This window comes from Bombina bombina, chromosome 4 (genome assembly GCF_027579735.1).
Source record: "Bombina bombina isolate aBomBom1 chromosome 4, aBomBom1.pri, whole genome shotgun sequence".
Classification (NCBI taxonomy): Eukaryota; Metazoa; Chordata; class Amphibia; order Anura; family Bombinatoridae; genus Bombina; species Bombina bombina.
The window spans coordinates 743,386,860-743,414,093 of NC_069502.1; the positions used below are offsets into that span (position 1 = coordinate 743,386,860).

The window sequence follows — 27,234 nt, forward strand, 5'->3', positions numbered from 1 at the left end:
GGTGGTAATGAACAAATACACTAAAGGGAGAAATATAAAAACAATTAAGGATAACTGGCCTATTGGAAAAAGGGTTTTTTTCAAATGCAATCGACCAAATTGTGGCCTTTGCACTTATACATCAGGAAGTAGGTTAAAATTTCAATCTTTTTCCACAAAGGAAGAATTTGAGATAAATTCTAGATTTACTTGTGACTCTAGTTATGTGGTATATCTCCTTGAATGCCAATGTGGGATTCAATATATCGGGAGGTCCTCAAGACCCCTAAAGAAAATATGGGGGGAGCACAACAGAGACATAAAGAATGGGATTATGAACCATAGTGTCCCACGACATAGTATAAATTGTCATGATGGACAAACAGATATCTTTAATATTTTTCCTTTGGAATTCATTGCTCCTAAATGGGGTAGAAATAGGCTGATCCACCTTAGACAGAGAGAGACATTTTGGATCTGGAAACTTAAGACTCTTACACCACATGGCTTAAATGAAAATATAGACATGGCCGCTTTTAATTGATTTTAACATTAGTGAACTTGACAGCTGATTTCAACACTACATATAAATATAGAATTACACTGGACTTGTTAGTGAGGCATTCTTCATTGACAAGAACACTTGTAGTTATTATATGTACTAGATTTGATATATATATATATATATATATATATATATATATATATATATATATATATATATATATATATATATATATATATTGTCTAGTATACGAAATTAATCAAGTTTTTTTGCAACAATAAATTTGTACATTGTTTTTATTATTTATTTTTTTGTTATTTTTTTCATATTTTTTTCATTACTTTTATTAGATATATATTGGTTTTTTATTTTAGGTTTATATTATTTATTTACCTTATATATGGTTTATATATTGAGATCTGTATATACATTGTTTAATGAGGACATGGAGAATCTATGTTGTCAACCAAATGGAAATGCATGTTATAACAAATTGATATTAATTCAGAAAATGTATTTAGATATCTGTATACACGAAATATAGAGAATTGATTATATCCACTATTTGTAAATGCATGAACAACCATCTGTTGTCCAGTATTAATAACTTCGAAAAATACTTTGAATAATGGGGCGAATTACCAGTCCGAATACTTAGACGATATAACGTAGTCAACGACACGCATGATGTGTTTATTTATACCTTTTAAACCCCACAAATTGACATCGGGTAAAGATTTTTCTTTATACATACGGCTAAAATAAAGGCATGACAAACCAAGCCCCTGGATAGTAACCTATCATCTTTCAGCCAGTTTTTCGAAGGTACTGATTGGTTAACGGACCTAAAGTTGCTCACGCATGCGCCCTTTGTCGGGGTAGACGCCGACATGGGCTATAAAACTTTGCTACTTTGTATCTAAATATACACCTGAGGAAGCGGTCTTAGTAACCGGGAAACGCGTTGTGTACAATTGTTTTTAATAAACACTTTTTTATTATACTAGCAGCACGGCATTTTTGGCATTTAATTTACCAGCCATTTATGCACTGATATTTATACTAAGCTGAAGGTGAATCCTAAGGTGCTTTTTTGGAGCCATTGTGACCTGACCAATCTAGCCCAGAGGAATACCGGTGAACGCAGTGATCTGGACAGCTGATAAGTGTCCAGGAGGTCTTTGTGGCACTTCTCAAGTGCCCCATATCTTGTGAGTACATTTCAATATTTGCGCTATTGGTAGTGATCACACTGATACACACTATTGTGGCACTTTTGTGTTTTTGTCTTACACAGCATAATATTGAAGCATTATTGGTAAAAAAAACAGCTAGCTGGACGGCTGCAAACAGTTCAGAAGGCATTTGTGGCACTTCTCAAGTGCTGGAAATTTTGTAAGTAAGATTCTTTTGGGGGCTTGGCCTGCTGAAGTTCAAACGATATACACCATTTGGCGCCTCTTCTCTTTTTCTTTTTAACATAACAATTACAAATATTGCAGACAATGAGAGTGTAACTGCGCCTTTAAGAGGTACAATATATAAAGGAGGACATGATCTCCCACACATCATCTTGATAAAGGCATTAATGCCGAAACACGTAGAGGATAAACTTTTGTGAGCGATAGGATAATCTTGGATCATTCCAAAGAATACATCTCTGATACGTTTCAGAAATCAAATATATTTCAACTTTTGAATTACGAGCCAAACGGATACCAGTTACCTGATTGGTAAGGGGAGTGTGTCAGGTGATCTCCCGAAAGCAACAGCAAGTATACATGCTGCAGGACGCTGTAAGGATAACCCTTGGGAGAAATAAAATTGCAGTAACTTCACAGAAATCCCCTTAATACCACTTCAGAGGTCCGGTAAGACTCCCTTACTTATCTCTTATTACTGACTTTATATGGATACTTAACCGTTCATCGTGGCCATTATAACCTTTATATCAGGAAGACACAGTGGATTACAAATACACCACCGTCAGTAATTTTTGACTATTAAGACCTGGGTACACCTCCATTATAACAGCTGTGGGATACATTTTTGTAGCCAACTGACTTAGAATTCATAAATATTCTTGCAGCATATTTTTTGCACTACCTTTTTGGGTGATACGAGGCACCTTTTTTAACTTCATTCACTTTACTACACAGATTTTAATATAATCAATATATTTTTTAATATACTTATTTATTCATTTTTTGCAGTTGTGGCCACAACATGCAGTTTGTTGAATGAATTGGTTGAATGAATAAATGTTTGACATCTAGTGTTTATCAATTTAGAAATTGTATTAATAATATATTTTTTGAGGAATTGATTAATTTACTGTTTGGAATTTTCTTTGCAATTTTTGGATTGGATATTATTATATTTCAGATTTGAGCTTATTTTAGTAATTGTGTTTACTCTTTAGCTTTTTTTAAAGCTCCACTCCACCCTTTTATCTTTTTACTTTGTTTTTAACTGTGTTAGAGAGGATCACATTCTATTATCTGAGTGTGCTTTAGAGGGTAAATAAGTGTCTAGGATAGCACCCCTACTTGTTTTGTGCATACTCTCACTGAATAAGTACCCTTTACTGATCGGGATATAAGGTCTAACAACCCCAATCTACGTAGAATCAGAAGCACCTCCAATTTTTACCTTCTCCTGTAGGGCCAAAAAATAAGACTGAAGTATACAGGGAGTGGAATGGATTAAAAACTCTTGGTATGTTTGGCATTTTTTGCCTCCCCCTAGTGGACTGGAGTTGAATCCCACATGTGATAGCTTGTGGATGCCTTATAAAAGAAATAAGACCATATTACTCTTACCTCTGATCTTTTAGCACTGCAGACTACAAGCTGTTTGTCTCCTCCTTAATCTCTGCAGCCAATGGTCTTTTTTTTACAAATACCCTGGTGTTATTGCCTTAGTGCAACTGAGTCTCATACTACAATTCGTGCTGTTTAAATTAATTCCTGACATCACAATCTTCACCAAAAACAAATGTGTATTGGTTCCTCAATATAAGTGAAGTGGTATGCAGAGTTTGGTAATGAAAAACAATTGAAGCAAAGAGGGTGTTAATTTATTGAAATATAATTACACTACAAGTTACTTTATAGAAAGACAACAGAAATGTCTTGTAATTACAAGGTGTATGTATGTCATTAAGGATAGCTCCCACAAATATATTGGGATACCCTGACATGTTCTGCAAGCATTTAAATAAAACATGTTGGTTATCAGCACAGAAATATTCATTTTTTTTTTTTAAAAAAAGAACTTTAAGACTTTTTAAAATGTTCCCTTTTAGAGGGAACAAAGAAACATCTTTAAAGGGACAGGACCCCCAACATTTTCTTTTCATGATTTGGATATAACATACAATTTTAAACAACTTTCCAATTTAATTCTATTCTCAAATTTGCTTCATTCTCTTGCTATTATTTTTTTAGGGAACAGCATTGCACTGCTGGCAGCTAGCTGAACACATCTTGTTAGCCAATCACAAGAGACAAATATGTGCAGGCACCAATCAGCAGCTAGCTAACACTAGTGTATGATATGTCTGTATTCTTTTTCAACAGGGGATACCAAGAGAATAAAGCACATTTGAAAATAGAAGAATTTAAAAGTGTCTTAAACTTACATGCTCTACCTGAATTGCCAATTTCCTTTGATTTGTAGATGTATGGTATCAAGTGTGGTAGTAATGGTAGAAGTTTTATAATTTTGAAAATTATGGCTGGCAATCAAAATACTGTTAATGAATGAATGCTTTAGTTTTCTCTTTTTTAGTCAGTTTCCTAAAAGGTGTACATATCTCACCATTTTAGTTGTATCATATACTACTTAACGATATTTGTGTGATATTTATCCAAATGTGAAAAAAATATTTTTCACTAAATTTTATTTCTTCGATTTAATATCAAAAACAAAATGTCAAAGTAAAGGAATAACTTGAGATTAGTGTTTAGTGTTACAGATACATTAATTTTACATCACATATTCAGAGGCAAAATGAAAACACAAAAAATTATATTCCATGACATAACATTTACTTTTTATAAAAGCCATTAAAAACACAACTTTTTATTTTTATTTTTCTTAAAAAAAAACAAAACAAAAAAAAAACGGGACTACAAATCTCCATAATCTGTTTTTAACAGTAGCATAACAATTACATACATTCAATGCAGTGAACAATACTGACTTATTATTTTTAAAATGTCACCATTTTTTTTTTAACATATTTAGTACAGGAATAAAAACACAAAAAAATAGGGAAACTATAAATGTTTAAATGCAGAAATCTACATAAAATATATACAATAGAAACAGAACAGAAATTAATATTTAAGTATGCCACTTTAAAAAAAGATCCATAATCATGATAAAAAAAAAAATCCACCATATAAGAATGTTTGATTTTCTTTTCATTATTAATTAATTATATATATATTTTTTACTGTTGGTTAAATCATTTAATTTTTATTTATTTTTTGGTTGAGAATGTAGCAAAATTGTTTTTGCTTTGAAAACTTTGATTTATTCTGAGTTAACATAAGTATGACTTAGCTGTTAAATATTTTCTACATGTGCAACTGCCTTTTTAATATAATCTAAAAAAAAAAGCCAGAGATTTTTAATGTCTATCATTTGTGTCTGAAAGTATTGATCACTGCTGTAGCATAGTATAATTTATTGATGTCCAAGGTTTTAAAAACCTTTTTTTATGCACTCAAGCTATAAAGTTCACATCTGCAAATACTTTGTCCCTTAAGGCACCTTAAAAGGAATGAAGGAAAAGGTATTAATGCCTGTTTAAACGTCTCCCAGATGGTAAAAAGTTTGCCCAAGGCAAGAGTTACATTAGTTGCCTCTTCTTAAGGCAAGTGTTCATAATTTGTTTAGGTGATAGCTTTAGCTACAAGTTGACCCAAGAGTGCACTAATTTTAAATAAAGGAGAAAAATAAATCTCAGCCAGGTGTAATGAAAGGACAAGGCACTCAGCTATTGTCTGGCCTTCTATGTTTATGGTTGATTTGGTTTACAAAATGAAAACAAACTTTATTGTTGCCATTATCAGAGAAAACAATCTGCTCAGTGGTTCATATGAATTTGGCACTGATTGACATAATGATGCATAAAAATGAAAATATCCTTTATTATTAGCATAAAGCAAATCAAGCAGATATCATGTAAAGCCTATATCAAAGCATCTCCTTTAATACATTATTAAGGGCTTTATTGACTAAAATTTGTAATAATAATGGCACACACAAAAAAAAGGACATCTGTTCATTTAGTAAGACAAATATACTAAATTGGCAATATAGCATGAATTTACAAGTATAACCCTAAAACTGACTAAGCTAAAATGTCTAATACTGGTTTCAATGAAATTCTAGCACAGCTGACATTAAAAAAAACGTTTATGAAAAATATATTGATTACTGTATTATTTAAAAAAAAATACATATGCATTTACCTAAATTCAATTTCAGTAAGAAAATTGGACTAAAAAAAAGCTCAATTGCAAACTTTTACATCTTTAACAGGTACTGAGAGCAGAGAACAAAGCACATACATTGTATGTGATAAATTTCAAAATTAGTTCATGTTTCACAGATTCAAAAGTCTGTTTAAATATCACAATTCTACAAAGTGAATTTACATTTAAAGTACAAAGTGCAAATACTATCAATTGTATTGTTGCCTACATGACAGGGTGAGCGTCCACTTCTGAAATATGCGTTATTGAATGTATGATCTATCATCATTCATCCTTGCTTCTTAGAGATTTGCTGCAGGGAAGAAAAAAAAAATATCTTGGTGTTACTATTAATGTGATTCAGGAGTTAGGGGTAAAAAATACCCCCACATTTCGCTTATTTTGTAACACAAAGCATTTATTTCTATGTATAGCATCAATTCGACTTTCTATTTATTTTATTTTTAAAATACAGTATTTTTGGCTCATTAGATGCAATTTTTTTAAAAAATATACATTTCCATTTGATAAGATTTTGATGCATACTATTTTTTATAAAAAGTATGGTTTAATGCAGCGGTTCCCAACCTTTTTTCTCTCCCGTACCCCTTGATTAGGCTTTTCATTTATGAGTACCCCCTCTCTTTATTACCCACACCCATCCCTCAAAATAAAGGAAGCGCTTTTTTTATAGGGGAGGTAAGCTATATCTGAATGGCATACGACTGTACGTGTCGTGTATCAACAGGATTAAAGCTCAGATCTCATTCTCACAAGGAGCCCTGCTGTGTGGCTGGCGCCCCTGGCAGCTGCCTGGTTGCCCCTAAACACGGCCCTGGGACGTTTTTAGTTGGAAGTGAAGCAATCTGACTCAAGCAAGCACTAGCAACTAGCATTAGTACTTTACTTACCAGCACTGACTATAACTTATTTGGGGATGCAGACCCGCCACGCCTGTGTGACTCACAACCTCCACAGCTCTACCACACGTGTCTATGCAGCTATGCTGCTGCAGTGCTGTTTCTAACTGCGCACTCGCAGTCAACATTTTGTGCACGGGGGTGGGTGAAGCAGGAGGCTAAGCTGTCTGGTGACAGGGTGATCATTAATATGTGGACCGGAGTCATCCACACCTGGTCCACATATTTCAGGTGCAGGGGCTCCCATCTGCCTATATGCCAGGCCAGGACTTCACTTGTCACTTTCCGGCTGAACGCTCCTTCCTTCCACAGTTCCACGATGGTTATTAGTTGATGACCCATTGAGAGTGCCCCCCCGACCCTCCCCCCGGATCTTCCGCCATTACCAACAATTTTTTTGAGTACCCCTAACTGGTCTGCCAAGTACCCCCAGGGGTACACGTACCACAGGTTGGGAACCGCTGGTTTAATGGATTAAAGGGACAGTCTACACCAAATCTTTTATTGTTTAAAAAGATAGATAACACCTTTACTACGCATTCCCCAGCTTTGTACGACCAACATTTAAACCTCTAAATTTCTGCCTGTTTCTATGCCACTATAGACAGCCTCTTATCACATACTTTTGTATTTGCTTTTCACAACAAGAGACTGCTAATCTATGTGGGCCATATAGATAACATTGTGCGCACTCCTGGGTTGTGCAAGACACAGCACTAATTGGCTAAAATGCAAGTCAATAGATAATAAATAGCCATGTGATCAGGGGGCTGTCAGAAGAGGCTTAGATACAAGGTTATCACAGAGATAAAAAGTGTATTAATATAACTGTGTTCGTTATGCAAAACTGGGGAATTGGTAATAAAGGGATTATCTATATTTTTTAAATAACATTTTTGAAGTTGACTGTCCCTTTAAGTTATTTGAATAAAGTTAAAAATGTATTGAAAAATCTTGTTTAAAATAAATTTAAAAAACATGGTACCTCAGTCAGAAACCTGAAAGAGATGTAAGTTCAAAGCAAAATACAATATTGCTATTTATTCACTCCATTAAATTTAGCATTTTCTATACTTATTCCCACAGCATCGCTATTTTCAATATAATTGCATATCAAAGGTTTATCTTGAAAATGAAGAAAGGAAATTAGCAGAAAGCTTAGAGAAAGTTTTTATTCTATACATGCATCAGAAATGAATCACTGGAAATTATATACATACAAAATACATGTTTTAAATGTATTTAAAGAGGCAGTAAACATTAAAAAAAAATCCCCATAATTGTGAAGTATGTGCATAATTAACATCTACAGTAGGGCTTTCACCTTGTGTAAAGACTCATTTCTGTACATTTAGGGCTAAATTTATCATCCTGTGGACAATTTCCCAATTAGGTATTGCAGGTAGGGGGCAGCATCGCTCTGCCAGCATTTTTCATTGCATGAGCAAGGGCTGTCAATCAGTCCAGTAGCTGCTTCTTTACTTTTGGCTGCAGGCTCTCTCATGCGAGCCTGCACCAAAGAAGCTCCAAAGCTGCAGCCGCAGCTTCATAAATGAAGCCCTTATTTTTTCTAAAAGCCCTCCATCACACTGCTGTTTTTAAAAAAAAAAAAAAAAACACACAAACGGGTTACACACACAGTAGAAGTGCTGCTCTGAACCCACAGAGCACTTCAGCTCTCCAATCAGATGTGCAATTAGCACTGCTGATTGGATCAGTGGAGGTTTCCATTTTGGACCTGCAGTGTTTTGTGGGTCCAGAGAGGTACTTCTACTATGTGTTTAATACATTTGCATGGATTGAACACACAGTGGTATTTGTTAAATATTTAAGCTACTAGTATAATTGTATACAATACAATGTATTATTATCAGCTAATATCTAGATGCATAATTATGTAAAGAATTGTTTAGTGTCCCTTTAAAATAAAACTAAGTGGGTTTTAGGTATCAGACCCCATTTAATATTTGAAAGTATAAAACAGTTTATAACCAGAAAAATGAAATAAAATGTAGGATGTATGTTTTGCTCAATAAAAGGAACCATACACTAAAAGGTGGTACCAGTTTTAAAGGGATAGAAAGGTCAAAATTAAAATATGTATGAATGCATTTCAATTTGAAATAGCATTTTCGCAATATACTTACAATCGCAAAAAATGCTTCTAGTAAAATGTATTATGCTGTGAGTACTGTTTGCATCAGCATTCAAAAACCACACCTGTTTAGGGAGATAGCTGTGGCACATATTGCTTCAGCGAAAACTCAATTTGTGTCATACAAGGTACCGCTGACTCTCTGAGAAAGTGTGGTTTTTGAATGCTGGTGAATGGGGCACTCTCTGTATATGTGCGTATGTTGCTAAATATTTTACTAGAAGCATTTTTGCTAATGTAAGTATATTGCAAAAATGCTTATATTTAAAATTTAAGTGTACCCATGCACCTTTAAATGTTGACATTTCTATCCCTTTAAAGGACCAGTTAATACACTAAATTTGCATAATCAACAAATTAATGATAACAAGACAATAAAATAGCAATTAGAGGTTGATGTATCAAGTGTCTGGAGGACATGATCCACTGTAGCGAATCATTTCCGCCATACATCGATAAATGCTGACAGCATACGCTGTCGGCATTTATAATTGCACAAGCAGTTCTGGTGAACTGCTTGTGCAATGCCGCCCCCTGCAGATTGGCCGCTAGCTGGGGGTGTCAATCAACCCAATCGTATGAGATTGGGCGGATTGATGTCCACCGCCTCAGAGGAGGCGTACGAGTTAAGGACCGCTGCTTCTTAACTTCTGTTTCCGGCGAGCATGAAGGCTCGCGCGGAAACAGGGGAATACGACCCCATTCGGGCCGTGATAAATTGGCCCCTTAGTCTGAACTTCAAATGAGTGCATCATGTCACATCCATCAGCCAATCAGAAATGCATATATGTATATCCTGTGAATTCTTGCACATGCTCAGTAGGAGCTGGTGACTAAAGTGTAAATATAAAAAAACTGAGCATATTTTGTTAATGGAAGTCAATTGGAAAGTTGTTTAAAATTGAATGCTCTATCTGAATCATGAAAGTTTAATTTTGACTTAAGTGTCCCTTTAAGTCTAATCACAGTAAGAGATTGCTAACACACATTGCAGCATTTTTTTAATTTTGCAGGTAAAAAATAAACTCATTCTTACACATATGGTCACCCTCAGTGTGATTAAATTGTTATTTATTTACAACAGCTTGCACAGTGCAAAATTAAAGGTCAATATGGTTTGAATTAACTGGCAGCCAAACACCTGACCTTAACCCCCTTAATTTTAAATAAGCGTTTCATAACATCAAGAAGGGAACAGAAATATAGTCCAAATACTGCATAGGATCAAAGCATAGCTAAATAGAATTTAAAAATAGGTTACACTATATGTATAACAGCATATTACTGAAATATATTAAATATATCCACAATATTCATATTCACTAACACATTACACTTTTTAACTATTTGTGTTTCACAATGAACTTTAGTAAAATCAAGTTCCTATAAATGTGGACAACATGTGTGGCAATTTTTTTTTTTTTATATAATTAGAGAAAACTCTCTTTGAACCATTTAAGTATTACCAAGTTAATTGTTTTCATACTGTGCTAGTTAACATCGAAACAGTCTGTGAAACTATTTTCTAACTGAACATATGGATGAGCCAATGACAATTGGTATATATATATATATATGCAGCCACCAATCAGCAGCTAGAAACTAGGTTATTTGCTGCTCCTGAGCTTTCCTAGATAAACCATTTAGCAAAGGATAACAAGAGAAGGAAGCAAATAAAATAATAGAAGTAAATTGGAAAGTTGTTTAACATTCTATGCTATATCTGAATCATGAATGTCTAATTATGAATTTACTGTCCCTTTAAGGCTACACAGTGATAAACTGATAGAATACATCTTATCAAATATTGTTTTATTGTAAAGTTGTCAATATAAAGCAGTAAATGGAATTTGATCTTCTAGCCTGCATCTACTTTCAATATACACTACAGTTCAATCTAGTACATTTTGACAGACTGTTTTTACTGTTAAAGTTTTGTATATCAAAGTAATTTATAAACTAAATACACATGATTTACTATGTACAATTCAAGTCATACCTTATGTTGCTAGGAAACAAGATCAAACATTCCATTATAAATAAAATCTAGATTACAATCTGTGTCTTGTTAGAACATTCAGATAAATTATAAATGTCAAATAAAAGATGAGGATGCTGATTTAATAAGCGGGGGGGAAAGATTTATCTTTGTGTCATTATAATCAAAGTTAGGAATTGATATTCTCATGAAAAATCTGGTTAAATATGAAGGACTGTACATGTGGAAGTTATCAATAGTTTTCATTGGTTTAACAGTAGTAAAAATGATGGCAATTGTTCAAAAATGCAATAGTTTTATTAATAGATATATATATAAATAAATAGATAACCAAGCAGACAGATAGATAAATAATAGATATATAGATAGAAAGAGAAAGACAGATATTTATGGTAGATAAATAGATAGATAGATAGATAGATAGATAGATAGATAGATAGATAGATAGATAAAGAGATGATATATAGATAGATACATAGATAGATAGATGATAGATTGATAGATGATCGATAGATAGATAGATAGATAGATAGATAGATAGATAGATAGATAGATAGACAGAGAAAGTGAGATAGATATAGATAGATGATAGATAGATGATAGATAGATAGATAGATAGATAGATAGACAGAGAATGTGAGATAGATATATAGGATGATAGATAGATGATAGATAGATATATGATAGATAGAAGATAGTTAGATAGATAGATAGATAGATAGATAGATAGATAGATAGATAGATAGATAGATAGATAGATAGATAGATGGATAGATAGACAGAGAAAGTGAGATATATAGATAGATAGATAGAGAAAGTGAGATAGATATAGATAGATGATAGATAGATGATAGATAGATATATGATAGATAGATGATCGATAGATAGAAGATAGATAGATAGATAGATAGATAGATAGATAGATAGACAGAGAAAGTGAGATAGATATAGATAGATAGATAGATAGATAGATAGATAGATAGATAGATAGATAGATAGATAGATAGATAGATAGATAGACAGTTTAAACCATTTTCATGCAGTCTAATTTTTCATTAACAAATATACTTTAGCAAACCTTTCAATACTTTTAAAAAAACAATGCAAAAACTATGTAAAATACCCCAACAAAGTAGATATGAGACTTTTGTATAGATTAGCAATTCCATTATATATATTCATTAACATAAGAAAAGGCTTCCTAGATACAATAAAGAAAACAAAATGGAATTGAAAAGAAGAATCTCCGTACTAAGGAAAGCTGATGAACAAAATAGATTGGACAATGTTTAACTTGCTGACTTCCATAACTACTACAATTAGTATAAAATTGTTCATGGATGGTGCTATGGAATAACATAATTACATAATAATGTGAGAGCCAAATTTCATGGCACGGCAGGTTAACAGGCTATCTTTTTACCATACATAGCCTAATCCCACCTGCACTACCATGTCCTATTAATAAACATCACTTTTCCAATTACTGGGTCAACCTCAATTTTCTGCTACAATCTTAAACAGAGCACTATTATAAGGGGATTGTCTCCTGCCAAGGCTAAATTAGATTTTTTTTTCTTTCCCCAAATAGTACTTTACAGACTCAACACAGTACTCCACAACACTACTTTATTTTAATGGGACTATATTTAAAATATCATGGAAAAAATATTAAGTATGATTTTCCATATGCACACATTCTAGCAACAGGATCGTTTCTATCTCAACTATATGAGGCATCTGTATATAATGTAAATGGATTTCTTGGGCAGAGGTATAATAGTCATAAAATACATTTTTTTAGGGCATCTGGTTGGCAGTTCTGCTTTTTTTTTTTTCCAAATCAAGTAAAGAGACAGATAAATCTTATATTTTACAACATGAAGAACCAGGAATTGTATGAAAAAAAAAGATTGTATAAAGGTCTATAATCTGGCTATAAACATTTATCAATTGTCTGTTTGTATGTACAAAACATTGCTCCTCCTTCACTAAGCATACAGAGATAATTAAAAGATAGATAATCCCTTTATTACCAATTCCCCAGTTTTGCATAACCAACACAGTTATAATTATAAACGTTTTACCTCTGTAATTACTTTGTATCTAAGCCTCAGCAGACTGTCCCCTTATTTCAATTCTTTTGACAGACTTGCATTTTAGCCATTCAGAGCTGTCTCCATGGTAAATTCATGTGCATAAGCTCAATGTTATCTATATGAAATACATGAACTAATGCCCTCTAGTGGTGAAAAACTATCAAAATGCATTTAGATTAGAGGCGGCGTTCAAGGTCTAAGAAATTAGCATATGAACCTCCTAGCTTTAGCTTTCCACTAAGAATACCAAGAGAACAAAGCAAAATTGGTGATAAAAGTAAATTGGAAAGTTGTTTAAAATTACATGCCCTATCTGAATCATGAAAGTTTTTTTTGGACTTGACTGTCCCTTTAAGTAAATTTGATAATATACATATATTGGAAAGTTGTTTAAAATTGCATGCTCTATGTGAACCATAAAATATATTATTGAGGTTTTCATATCCCTTTAATAATAATAATAATAATAATAATAATAATCTAGTAAAGTTTAGGATAAAGAAGGTTCAGAGACTGCTTTCATAAAACAAGCCCTTAAAGGGACAGTCTAGTCCAAAATAAACTTTTATGATTCAGATACAGAATGGAATTTTAAACAATTTTCCAATTTACTTTTATCACTAATTTTGCTTGGTTCTCTTGGTATTCTTAGTTGAAAGCTAAACCTAGGAGCTAATTTCTAAGCCCTTAAAGGCCGCCTCTTCTCGCTGGGCATTTTGACAGTTTTTCACCACTAGAGAGTGTTAGTTCATGTGTGTCATATAGATAACACTGTGCTCACGCACGTGGAGATCAGGTGAGCCAGCTCTGATTGGCTAAAATGGATGTCTGTCAAAAGAACTGAAATTAGAGGGCAGTTTGCAGAGGCTTAGATACAAGGTAATTACAGAGGTAACATTTGTATTTATATAACTGTGTTTGTTGTGCAAAACTATGGAATGGGTAATAAAGGGATTATCTATCTTTTTGAACAATAAAAATTCTGGTGTAAACTGTCCCTTTAAGTGGCTTCCACATCTCTGACATAAACTACAGAAAACTATATGGAAAATATGATGTAAATATCAACATTTTAAAGTATCCCTTTGAGCCAGTTTATGACCAAATGTTAAAAAATGAATTATTTTTTAATTATATTCATACAATTGCAAAAATTATATTTAAATGATCAAATGCTAGTTAATTAAATTTTGTTTAATCATAAATTGTTCAATAAACTTAAAATAATAATAAACAGCAAAACATACTATGTCTAATTAATGATCCACACACATAAAACTGGATCAAAACTGGAACAATTAAATTCAAGTACACACATTAATTAAACCAATGCCTCAATCACAGTCTATCTGTGATAATTTTTTCGACTTTTTGACTGAATTTGGTCACTGAGGTCCCTCGAGTGATCACAATGCTGTATCATTTTGTCTGTTAAAGGGACACTCAAGTCAAAATAAACTTTTATGATTCAGATAGAACATGCAGTTTTAAGACACTTTCCAATTTACTTCCATTATCAAACTTTGCTCACTCTCTTTATATGCACACTTTCTGCAGAACAATATCCTGCTGAGCATGTGCACAAGTTTACAGGGTATACGTATACTAGTCTGTGATTGGCTGATGTCTGTCACATGATACAAGGGGCTGAAAAATGGGAGAAAAAATAAATTTGTCAGAAAAAAAATACTGCTTATTTGAAATTCAGAGTAAGTGTTAAATCATTGTCTTTTTATTATGCACTTGTTAATTATGCAATTCTACTGCCCTCCGCTTCAAACAAGTTTTCAACATAAAAGCTCCTGAAAAGTTTTCATGTGTTAAGTACCTGTTTTCAAAATAGAAACTGGGAGGTCACCCAAAACTGACTAATACAGCAGCCAATTCACACCTATTAAGGTTACATAAATTATCTATTCATATAACCCCTTTGTTCACTCTGCTGGGAAAATACTAATTTGCATGTGTGACATTCACCTATTGTCATTAGAATATATCCTCAACACTCAGTATCCATATGAATTCCATATGTGTCTTGACATGATGGACATGCGTCTATAGTCACTTCAGGACCCCAAAATTCACACTGTGTAGATTGTCACTAACCGCACTAGCTAACGTCTTTTAAAACGGGTTTTAAAAAGGATCACTCAATCGCTGCCAGCTCATTTTATAAGAAATTTTACTGCTTTTGAGAAAGACAGATGTGCAGTCGAAACGCGTTGAGCCATTTAAATACAGACAGAGCTTTTAATCTTCATAACCAAGCTTGATCCAGTGCCTCTGTTTGACCACAACAAATTCTACATCTCAGACAAAATTAGTTCAAATAAAGTATTTGCTTCACAAATAATGAAAACAAATTTGTGCACATGTCTAATATATTAGAGTAATTTGTCTCTTTAAGAGACCTTGGTGGTCTTGAAAACTGAGAACTGATTTATATTTCTACAATAAAAAGTAGTAAAGCCTAAAAAGAACACATAAAATATTTTCTTATTTTTATTTATAAACTAGTTTAATGAGTATTCATAAGAGGTCATAGGAAGGCGAAAAAAATTCTTTAGAACAGCTGAATACCTCCCTTACGTAGTTTCAGATTCTGAATACCCACTATTCCATCCATGAGGATTGTCATTTATGTGACAAACTTAAAAAAAAAAAAAAAAGAAAATATAAAACACCTTCTCTGAAGACTGGGTGGAAGCCAAAAAAACACTTTTACTTGAGTGCTGGGATTCAACATGTGAAAGTCTAATGAACAATAACGAAAAAGTCTTTTATGCATTTCATGCAACATGATCCTAGCACCCAGTATCAGTAAGAATTTAATGATCTGTGTGAAATGGAGTGCGGAAACAGAATAATATTTTAAATCCAGGTTGAAAATCTGGTATTTGTAATTTTACTATTCATCACTGCAAAAAAGAAAAAATACAATGGTATTGGCTATACAAAGAGATGTAAACTGTAAATTGACATTAAAAACTTTGAGATAGTAATATAAAATAATAAATCATAATAAAAAAAAGTCTGCAATATACTTTCATTATTTATTTTGTCCTCTTTTCCTGTCATTCCATTCTGAAATTCTGAGCTTTTCAGTTCATGCAGAACACTGTTATATTCCACACAGCCATTGGCTGCACGCTCTAGTGACGTATTTATAACTGTCCCTTATTGGCCACAACATGGCAGCTCCTTTTGTTTTATAGACACTAAGAGGCCTATTTATGAAATGTCTGTCGGACCTGATCCGACAGTGCGCATCAGGTCCAACAGATATCGCTGAATGTGGAGAGCAATACGCTCTCCGTATTCAGCATTGCAACGCCACCCTCTGCAGACTCACGGCCAATGGGCCGCAAGCAGGGGGTGTCAATCAACCCGATCGTACTCGATCAGGTTGAATTCCGGCGATTCCTGTCCGCCTGCTCAGAGCAGGCGGACAGGGTTATGGAGCAGCCGTCTTTGTGACCGCTGCTTCATAACTGCTGTTTCTGGCGAGTCTGCAGGCTCGCCAGAAACACGGGGCATCAAGCTCCATACGGCGCTTGATAGATAGGCCCCTAAAACTTTACACTTATTTTGTCAATATTTAAAAATCTAATGAAACTTTAAAATACATCTACATGTTATTCTCAGACTGATATTTTCTTTGAATGCATTATTCTATCTATCACTTATTTAGTGTTTAATGTCCCTTTAAGTGAGTGCTTTTTATGTAGATATCCATCAGTTTATTCAGCTATTCTAAAACCAATGTATAATATGAATTTGTACAGACAAATATAGATCGATATTTATTCTACTGATTTTGAGCTAATTAACACTACCGCTCGACCATTAAATGCGCTAGAAGTTCAGCTTTTTGCTCATGCCGGGTTGTGCTTGTATTATGAGTTAAAAGTAAGTATATATATAAAATGTTACTGACCACGTCTAATCCTACCTACACCTACTAATTCACCCCCTCTTTGCATTTTTTTGTATATTGTTTTTATTTTATACCATAATAAATTAAATAATGCTACATACAGTAATAAATTAACAAAATAAGTTCATAGCAGTTGGAAACATCAACTAGATGTTCTGGGGAAGACAACAGCTGGATAAAAAAAGGAAGTTGTTGAACATAGAGAGTGCAGAGAGTGCTGAAAGGCATGGAAGGTCATAGCAGACCTGGAGATTTTTTTAAAAATAATTATCATCATTCTCTTCTCGCACTTAAAGGGACATGAAACCCAAAAATGTTCTTTCATGATTCAGATTGAGAATACAATTTTAAACAACTTTCTAATTTACTTCTATTATCTAATCTGTTTTATTCTCTTGGTATCATTTGTTGAAGAAGCAGCAATGCACTACTGGTTTCTAACTGAACACATGTGTGAGCCAATGACAATCCGTTTATATATGCAGCGATCAATCAACAGCTAGAACCTAGGTTCTCTGCTGCACATGAACTTGCTTAGATAAACATTTCAGCAAAGGATAACAAGAGAAAGAAGCAAATTAAATAATAGAAGTAAATTGGAAAGTTGTTTGGAATTGTATTCTCTATCTGAATCATGAAAAAAGACATTTGGGTTTCATGTCCCTTTAACTATCTTCCTCGACTCCCTCCTCTTTTCAATCTCTCTTTTTACCCTCTCCCTTCACTCTCAGACCATATCTTCTCTTTACACTCTTTCTTTCCCCTCTCTCATATCGCTTCACTCTTTTTTTCTCCATTCTCTCTTAAAGGGACAGTAAACTTACAAAATAATGTTATATAATTCTGCACATAGTGCAGTATTATATAACATTATCTTACCGAGAGATTTTAAAATCAAAAGATTTTCAAGATTTCAGAGCTCAAAGCTGCTGTTACCTGATCTCCTTCACAGGCTCATCTAATCTGGTCTACTTTTTCAAAAGCGATTTGCGGGCGCGCTGTCTAATCACACCACACCCAATCCCCCTATTGAATTTAATGTAGCTCATTCCAGCTCTGGTCTGGTAGCAGGAACGAGCTACATTAAGTTCAATAGCGGGATCAGACCAGAAGCAGATCAGATTAGATGAGTCTGTGAACGAGACCAGGTAACAGCAGCTTTGAGTGCTCAAATCTCCAAAATCTTTTTATTTTAAAAGCTCTCTCTAAGATAATGTTATATAAAATTGCACTGTGTGCAGAATTATATAACATAATTTTTTAAGTTTGCTGTCCCTTTAACTCTATCTTCTTCTCAACTTTCACTTTTTCCTCTCTAATCTCTCTCTCTCGCTTCCCTATTTACGCTCTCAGAAGTAACAGTCTAAGCACTAATGGGGTCCCTACTTCCCTAGATTAAAAACATATAACTGCACTTTCATAGATATATAATATGCCTTTAGATAATAGTTTTAGCACATAGCCCAAAATGTGTGTTTGTCAGTGTTCCAATAGGAATGTACATTCTGCAAATAAAATGTGCCAACTTTGCTACTTACAATATGCCACCAGACTCAACATTCACTAACTAACTTTTACTCGCCACTGTTAAATTTCCACCCGCCAATCACTAGTGGACATTTTGAGCCATATATATATATATATATATATATATACTCCAAAGAAATAATATGCACCCGGTTTCTTCAATAGGGATGTTACCACTTTATTCACCTGTGACCTTTATCTTGATAAGATGTATTTGGATGTGAAGTGTACCACAATATGTGAATAAAGTGGCAAGATCCCTATTGAAGAAACTGGGTGCAAGTTATTACTTTGGAGTGTGTTTGGAGACTCTGCACCGGCCATTGTTACCTTACAGGGAGTGCTAAGGTTGTGTAAGATATATATATATATATATATATATATATATATATATATATATATATATATATACATTATTTATAGGTATAGATATAAAGATATATATAGGAATATCTATTTATAAATACATAGAACATATTTTGCTATGTGAAGAACATAGGAATTTGAAATATTTACTGTAAATACACAGTATAACAATTTATAAAATATGAATATTGCATAAATATGTTTTGACATGTTTTCATCTACTTGACAGCAAAGGGCATTGCACATATATATATATATATATATATATATATATATATATATATATATATATATATATATATATATATATATATATATATAAAACAACATTTTAAATTAGGGGGAGATAAAAGGCAAGTTTAAAATCCTCCACTACGCACAAAATATAGAAAAAATAACTCATTGTGTAGTTCATTAACAAATCTAGACAGGCCCAGAGGCTTGTTTTCCCACAGAAAACCTCTGAATTACATTGTTTCCAATGCAGCAAAGGATTCTGGGTAAGATATGCAAATTAAGTACACAATGACACACCTTTTTACTTCAGTCTACTTTTCAGCAGGTTCCCTTTACGCCAAAGTATCACTGTTCACACAGCTTATAAACTTAGCTAGGGTTAGTGCAGTGATTCATAACCATCCCAGGACAGACTGTTTCGTGGTTTTTGCCACTCATCAGCTGGGAGAAGGTTAGAATCACTGCTGGGTGAAGTTGATTCCAGGCAGAATACAACAACATTTTAAATTAGGGGGAGATAAAAGGCGAGTTTAAAATCCTCCACTACGCACAAAATATAGAAAAAATAACTCATTGTGTAGTTCATTAACAAATCTAGACAGGCGCAGAGGCTTGTTTTCCCACAGAAAACCTCTGAATTACATTGTTTCCAATGCAGCAAAGGATTTTGGGTAAGATATGCAAATTAAGTACACAATGACACACCTTTTTACTTCAGTCTGCTTTTCAGCAGGTTCCCTTTACGCCAAAGTATCGCTGTTCACACAGCTTATAAACTTAGCAAGAGTTAGTGCAGTGATTCATAACCATCCCAGAACAGACTGTTTCGTGGTTTTTGCCACTCATCAGCTGGGAGAAGGTTAGAATCACTGCTGGGTGAAGTTGATTCCAGGCAGAATACAACAACATATTAAATTAGGGGGAGATAAAAGGCGAGTTTAAAATCCTCCACTACGCACAAAATATAGAAAAAATAACTCATTGTGTAGTTCATTAACAAATCTAGACAGGCCCAGAGGCTTGTTTACCCACAGAAAACCTCTGAATTACATTGTTTCCAATGCAGCAAAGGATTCTGGGTAAGATATGCAAATTAAGTACACAATGACACACCTTTTTACTTCAGTCTGCTTTTCAGCAGGTTCCCTTTACGCCAAAGTATCGCTGTTCACACAGCTTATAAACTTAGCTAATTTAAAATGTTGTTTTATTCTGCCTGGAATCAACTTCACCCAGCAGTGATTCTAACCTTCTCCCAGCTGTTGAGTGGCAAAAACCACGAAACAGTCTGTCCTGGGATGGTTATGAATCACTGCACTAACCCTAGCTAAGTTTATAAGCTGTGTGAACAGCGATACTTTGGCGTAAAGGGAACCTGCTGAAAAGCAGACTGAAGTAAAAAGGTGTGTCATTGTGTACTTAATTTGCATATCTTACCCAGAATCCTTTGCTGCATTGGAAACAATGTAATTCAGAGGTTTTCTGTGGGAAAACAAGCCTCTGGGCCTGTCTAGATTTGTTAATAAACTACACAATGAGTTATTTTATATATATATATATATATATATACACACACATATGTATTTATGTGTTTTTATGTGTATATATGTCTGTAAATACATATATACACATATAAATCCATAAATACATACGTACACACATATAGACACACACATATATATATATATATATATATATATATATATATATAGGGGTCTATTTATTATTGTGCGGACGGACATGATACAATGCATCGTATCATGTCCGCCGCACATCGATAAATGCCAACAGCATACGCTGTCGGCATTTATCATTGCACCAGCAGTTCTTGTGAACTGCTGGTGCAATGCCGCCCCCTGTAGATTCGCAGCTAGCAGGGGGTGTCAATCAACCCAATCGTATTTGCTCGGGTTGATTTCTGTCCGCCGCTTCAGAGCAGGCGGACAGGTTATAGAGCAGCGGTCTTTAGACCGCTGCTTCATAACTTGTTTCCGGGCGAGCCTGAAAGTTCGCCGGAAATGCAGGGCATTAAGCTCCATACGGAGCTTGATAAATTGACCCCATAGTTTCATGTCATTTTTTAGAGATGTATATGAAAGTATCTCAATGTTAAAACCCTTTGTCTGCCTTTTTTTTTTCTAACACCTGAAATCTCATATCTTTGAGCCCTTATAACCTTTGTGTGCAATATTTTATTTTATTATTTTTTATTAGATGGTGCTATTATGAGTGTAACTCTACTGTAATGTATTTTTTATGTGTTTTGTGCAACTTTATTGTTTCGTGAAACAGTTAACCAGAGCTCTGAGGATGCAGTAATCATTCTAGCGTAAATCGCGATTGCGTTCAAGCGATCACATTTACTTTCAACTTGTAATACCAGCGGTAAACCTGACAAGCACAAACACCAGCGATAAACCCCTTATCGATCGTGTGCAAACATTATCACTCCACTTGTAATCTGGACCTTTGTTAGCTGCTGTGCATTTAAAGCATGTGATCTAGATTTACCGCATGGTGAAGACTCTCTCATCAGAAAAAAAACCCTCATATTCCAGCACTATGTTATCAGTTAAAGGGACATGAAACCCAAATTTTTTTCTTTCATGATTTAGAAAGAGCATACGATTTTAAACAACTTTCTAATTTACTTCTATTATCTATTTTGCTTCATTCTCTTGATATTCTTTGCTGAAAAGCATATCTAGATATGCTTAGTAGCTGCTGATTGGTAGCTACACATAGATGCCTCCTGTGATTCGTTCACTGTGTGCATTGCTATTTCTTCATTAAACTATATCTAAAGAATGAAGCAAATTAGGTAATAGAAATAAATTGGAATGTTGTTTAAAATTGTATTCTGTACCTTAATCATGAAAGAAAATGTTTGGGTATAGTGTCCCTTTAATTAGTACAGGCATGCATAAATAGAGGGGACACTCCATTATGTATATAGGTCATTATTTTATGCCCTTGGAGACTGTATGATTTCCTCGTTGGTATAAGGGTAATATAAAGGGACATTGAACTCAAAATAAAACCTCCCATGAAATGTTTTATTAAAGGGACATGAAACCACCAAAAAATGTCTTTCATGATTTAGATAAAGAATACAATTTTAAACAACTGTTCAATTTACTCCTATCATCTAATTTGTTTAGTTCTCTTGCTATCATTTGTTGAAAAGTATACATAGGTAGGCTGGGAGCTAGCTGCTGATTTCTGGCTACACATATATGCCTCTTGTTAATGGCTTACCAATGTGTTCAGCTAGCTCCCAGTAGTGCATTGCTCCTCCTTCAACAAAGGATACCAAGAGAGTGAAGCAAAATTAACAATAGAAGTATATTGGAAAGCTGTTGAACAGAAAAAATGTGGGTTTCATGTCCCTTTAAGCATAGTAAAAAAAAAAGATGCAATACGCATGTATTATTTATTTGCCTCATTTTCTTGCTAATTGCTTCTGCAGATTGTACTTTCTTCCCATATTGCACATGCAACATATTGAAGTATGCTGATGCTTGATCGACCCTGCAACCTGCAATATAATTATTGCTTAGATTAGCACACTCTCGGTTTCCTCTACCTGCTGATTTGTAACTACAAAGGAAACTAGATAAACATACTCAAGTGGGTTTTCAACAGGGTTTGTTCCTGGAGTTGAACCAAGTAAAACCTTGTGAATTTTGCAGAAAGCTTCTAAAACATTTTCTTAAGCAGATTGTTGCACAACAATGTATATATATATATACATATATACATACATATATAAGAACTGCTGGTGCAATGATAAATGCCGACAGTGTATGCTGTCAGCATTTATCGATGTGCAGCGGACATGATCCGCAATATTAGATCATGTCCGCTCGCATCTTCTTAAATAGGCCCCTAAAACTTTACACTTATTTTGTCAATATTTAAACAGCTAATTAAACTTTAAATAAAAACATCCACAAGTTATTCTGAGACTGATCTTTCCTTTGAATGTATCATTTAATACTAATTAAACTATATGCTGAAATGATTTTGCAGTGAAGTAGAAAAGTGATACAAATATCAATAGCTACTAAGAATGGCAAAAGATGAAGGCATTCTGCAAACTAGTACAAATATATATATTATTATTTTATTTTATTAATTTAAAAAAAGAAATCGTAAAAAATACTTATAAAGTAAAACTAGATGTAAAAAAGAAATCTGTCAAAAGATTAACAGCACAGAAAATAATATTGTTGACCAAATAACAGATACAGTTTTAATCCCTTACACAAATATATTTATCAAAAATATCTGTACAAAAAAAATGTATTTCTCACCTGTTTGTTGGAAGGATTTTCTCCATTATTCTTTGGTGCTGTATCACAATAAGAAAAAAAGAAAAAAATGTAAGTGCATTAAATCGGAAGATATCATTATTCATAATTTTACATTGTCACTTTTCAAAATACATTGAATTGAACTTTATGTGGTTATGTTTTTAAAGGTACAGTAAATTCAAATAAAGCTTTCATAATACAGCTACAACATGCAATTTTAAACAATTTTCTTTACTTCTGTTAGCAAATTAGCTTTGTTCTCTTAGTATCCATTGTTGGAGAGTAAGCCTAGGTAGACTGGTAGGAGCTTAGCAGTATGCATGTGTCTTTACCTGTCTACGGCAGCAGTGTTTGCAACTATGTACTACATTGCAAATACTGCTGCCAGATGGTGATTGATATGGTATGCACGTTCCTGAGCTCACCCAGCAATTCCCCGGCAATCCGCTTATCTCATTGGCCACCAGCCAACCACGTGACCGGAGCTCATGAGAACGGCTCCCGACCTGTCTAGGGAAATGCCGAAGGTTTGGTGTGAATAATGGCTAGAAATTAAAGAGGAGAAAAAGATTTTCGTATTCCGGTGAGTCTTAGCTCTTAACTTGAGGACTTTATCCATACACGCCATATCGCTAACAAATAGACAGCTATTATTGCCAAAATAAATCCGATATCCAGGAAATTTGGGGACTTCTCCAATTGTTACTAACGCATCCCAACTGCCTACAAGTATTTAAGAGCAAAGTAACAATAAACAGTCTTAATAAGACTTATAGGAGGCTGACTTTTGCCAAACAACTGGGATATACACTTTTTATATTTTTATATTTCTCACTACAATATTTTTATATTTCTTGCTACAATATGTTCTGCCACATTTTTTCCCCAGAACGCATTTGCAATAATTTTGTAGGCAACACATTGTAGCCATTTTAAAGCAACATTTTAACTTTTAAAGATCATGGGGTCGATCCGATATAAATCGTCGCCCGCAAAAGCCGGCGACGCCAATATTTGCGCGGGTTTGGTATCACATATACGGCGTAACCTAGAAGTTACGCCCGTATATTTCTGCCGTCGCCCGCAGTTTTTTGGGCCATAGGCAGGTATACCAAACCCGCGCAGTTTGGTATCCAATATGCAGCGTAAGGACTTACGTGGCGAAAATGGAGAAAACTTACTCCATTTTCACCTCGCCACAAAAAGCAGCCGTAAGAAGCCTTACGCTGACTATTGGAGCCCCGTAACTCCCTAAACTAACTAGAAAATAAACCTAACACCTAACGCATGCGCAATGTCTATCTCCCTGTCAACCGCGATCTGCTAAAATAAACCTAACACCTAACGCATGCGCAATGTCTATCTCCCTGTCAACCGCGATCTGCTAAAATAAACCTAACACCTAACGCATGCGCAATGTCTATCTCCCTGTCAACCGCGATCCCCCCCCCCCCCGAAATCCCTAATAAAGTTATTACCCCCTAAACCACCGCTCCCGGACCCCGCCGCCATCTACATAAACTAACCCCCTACTGTGAGCCTCTAAAACCGCCGCCATCTACCTTATCTATCCCCTAATCTGACCCCTTACACCGCCGCCACCTATATAAAAATTATTAACCCCTAATGTAAGCCCCTTACACCGCCGCCATCTCTATTAAAATGATTAACCCCTAATTTAATCTACCTACCCCGCCGCCAGCTATATTATCTATATTAACCCTAAGTATATTATAGTTAATATAGGTATTACATTATATATATTAACTATATTAACCCTAATTATATTAGGGTTAATATAGTTAATATAGTTACTATAGTATTTATATTAACTATATTAACTCTATCTAACCCTAACTAAATTTATATTAAATTAATCTAATTCATTTATAAACTAAAATATTCCTATTTAAATCTAAATACTTACCTATAAAATAAACCCTAAGATAGCTACAATATAATTAATAATTACATTGTAGCTATGTTAGGGTTAATATTTATTTTACAGGTAAATTGTTAATTATTTTAACTAGGTATAATAGATATTAAATAGTTATTAACTATTTAATATCTACCTAGTTAAAATAATTACCCAATTACCTGTAAAATAAATCCTAAAAGTTACAAATACACCTACACTATCAATAAATTTAATAAACTACAAACATCTATCTAAAAATACAATTAAATTAACTAAACTAAATTACAAAAAAAAACAAACACTAAATTACAAAAAATAAAAAAAAGATTACAAGATATTTAAGCTAATTACACCTATTCTAAGCCCCCTAATAAAATAATAAACCCCCAAAATAAAAAAAATTCCCTGCCCTATTCTAAATTCAACAAATTTCAAAGCTCTTTACCTTACCAGCCCTTAAAAGGGCCTTTTGTGGGGCATGCCCCAAAGAATTCAGCTCTTTTGCATACAACAAATACAATACCCCCCCCCCCATTACAACCCACCACCCACATACCCCTATTCTAAACCCACCCAAACCCCCCTTAAAAAAGCCTAACACTACCCCCCTGAAGATCTCCCTACCTTGTCTTCACCACACCGGGCCGAACTCCTGATCCGATCCGGGCGATGTCTTCCTCCAAGCGGCAAAAAAGAATTCTTCCTCCGGCGATGTCATCCTCCAAGCGGCAAAGAAGAATTCTTCCTCCGGTGACGTCTTCCTCCAAGCGGCAGCAAAGTCTTCATTCTTCCGGCGGCATCTTCAATCTTCTTTCTTCGCTCCGCCGCCGCGGAGCATCCATCCCGGCCGACTGCTGAACTTGGAATGAGGTACCTTTAAATGACGTCATCCAAGATGGCGTCCGCCGAATTCCGATTGGCTGATAGGATTCTATCAGCCAATCGGAATTAAGTTAAAAAAATCTGATTGAATCAGCCAATCAGTTTCAAGTTCAATCCGATTGGCTGATCCAATCAGCCAATCAGATTGAGCTCGCATTCTATTGGCTGTTCCGATCAGCCAATAGAATGCAAGCTCAATCTGATTGGCTGATTGGATCAGCCAATCGGATTGAACTTGAATCTGATTGGCTGATTCAATCAGCCAATCAGATTTTTTTAACTTAATTCCGATTGGCTGATAGAATCCTATCAGCCAATCGGAATTCGGCGGACGCCATCTTGGATGACGTCATTTAAAGGTACCTCATTCCAAGTTCAGCAGTCGGCCGGGATGGATGCTCCGCGGCGGCGGAGCGAAGAAAGAAGATTGAAGATGCCGCCGGAAGAATGAAGACTTTGCTGCCGCTTGGAGGAAGACGTCGCCGGAGGAAGAATTCTTCTTTGCCGCTTGGAGGATGACATCGCCCGGATCGGATCAGGAGTTCGGCCCGGTGTTGTGAAGACAAGGTAGGGAGATCTTCAGGGGGGTAGTGTTAGGCTTTTTTAAGGGGGGTTTGGGTGGGTTTAGAATAGGGGTATGTGGGTGGTGGGTTGTAATGGGGGGGGGGGGTATTGTATTTGTTGTATGCAAAAGAGCTGAATTCTTTGGGGCATGCCCCACAAAAGGCCCTTTTAAGGGCTGGTAAGGTAAAGAGCTTTGAAATTTGTTGAATTTAGAATAGGGCAGGGAATTTTTTTTATTTTGGGGGTTTATTATTTTATTAGGGGGCTTAGAATAGGTGTAATTAGCTTAAATATCTTGTAATCTTTTTTTTATTTTTTGTAATTTAGTGTTTGTTTTT

The 27,234-nt window shown here is 34.5% G+C and overlaps 1 protein-coding gene across 1 annotated transcript in view; it reads right to left on the reverse strand.

Moving 5' to 3' along the window:
* Positions 1-3,541: 3,541 nt before the first annotated feature.
* SMOC2 (SPARC related modular calcium binding 2) overlaps positions 3,542-27,234 on the reverse strand; it is a 369,443-nt gene continuing 345,750 nt past the window's right edge. Inside the window, exons 12-13 of the mRNA XM_053710993.1 lie at positions 23,530-23,567; positions 3,542-6,286 (exon numbers count right to left, since the gene is read on the reverse strand). Coding sequence (XP_053566968.1) covers positions 6,263-6,286; positions 23,530-23,567 — 62 coding nt within the window. The 3' untranslated portion in view covers positions 3,542-6,262. The remainder of the gene's footprint in view (positions 6,287-23,529; positions 23,568-27,234) is intronic.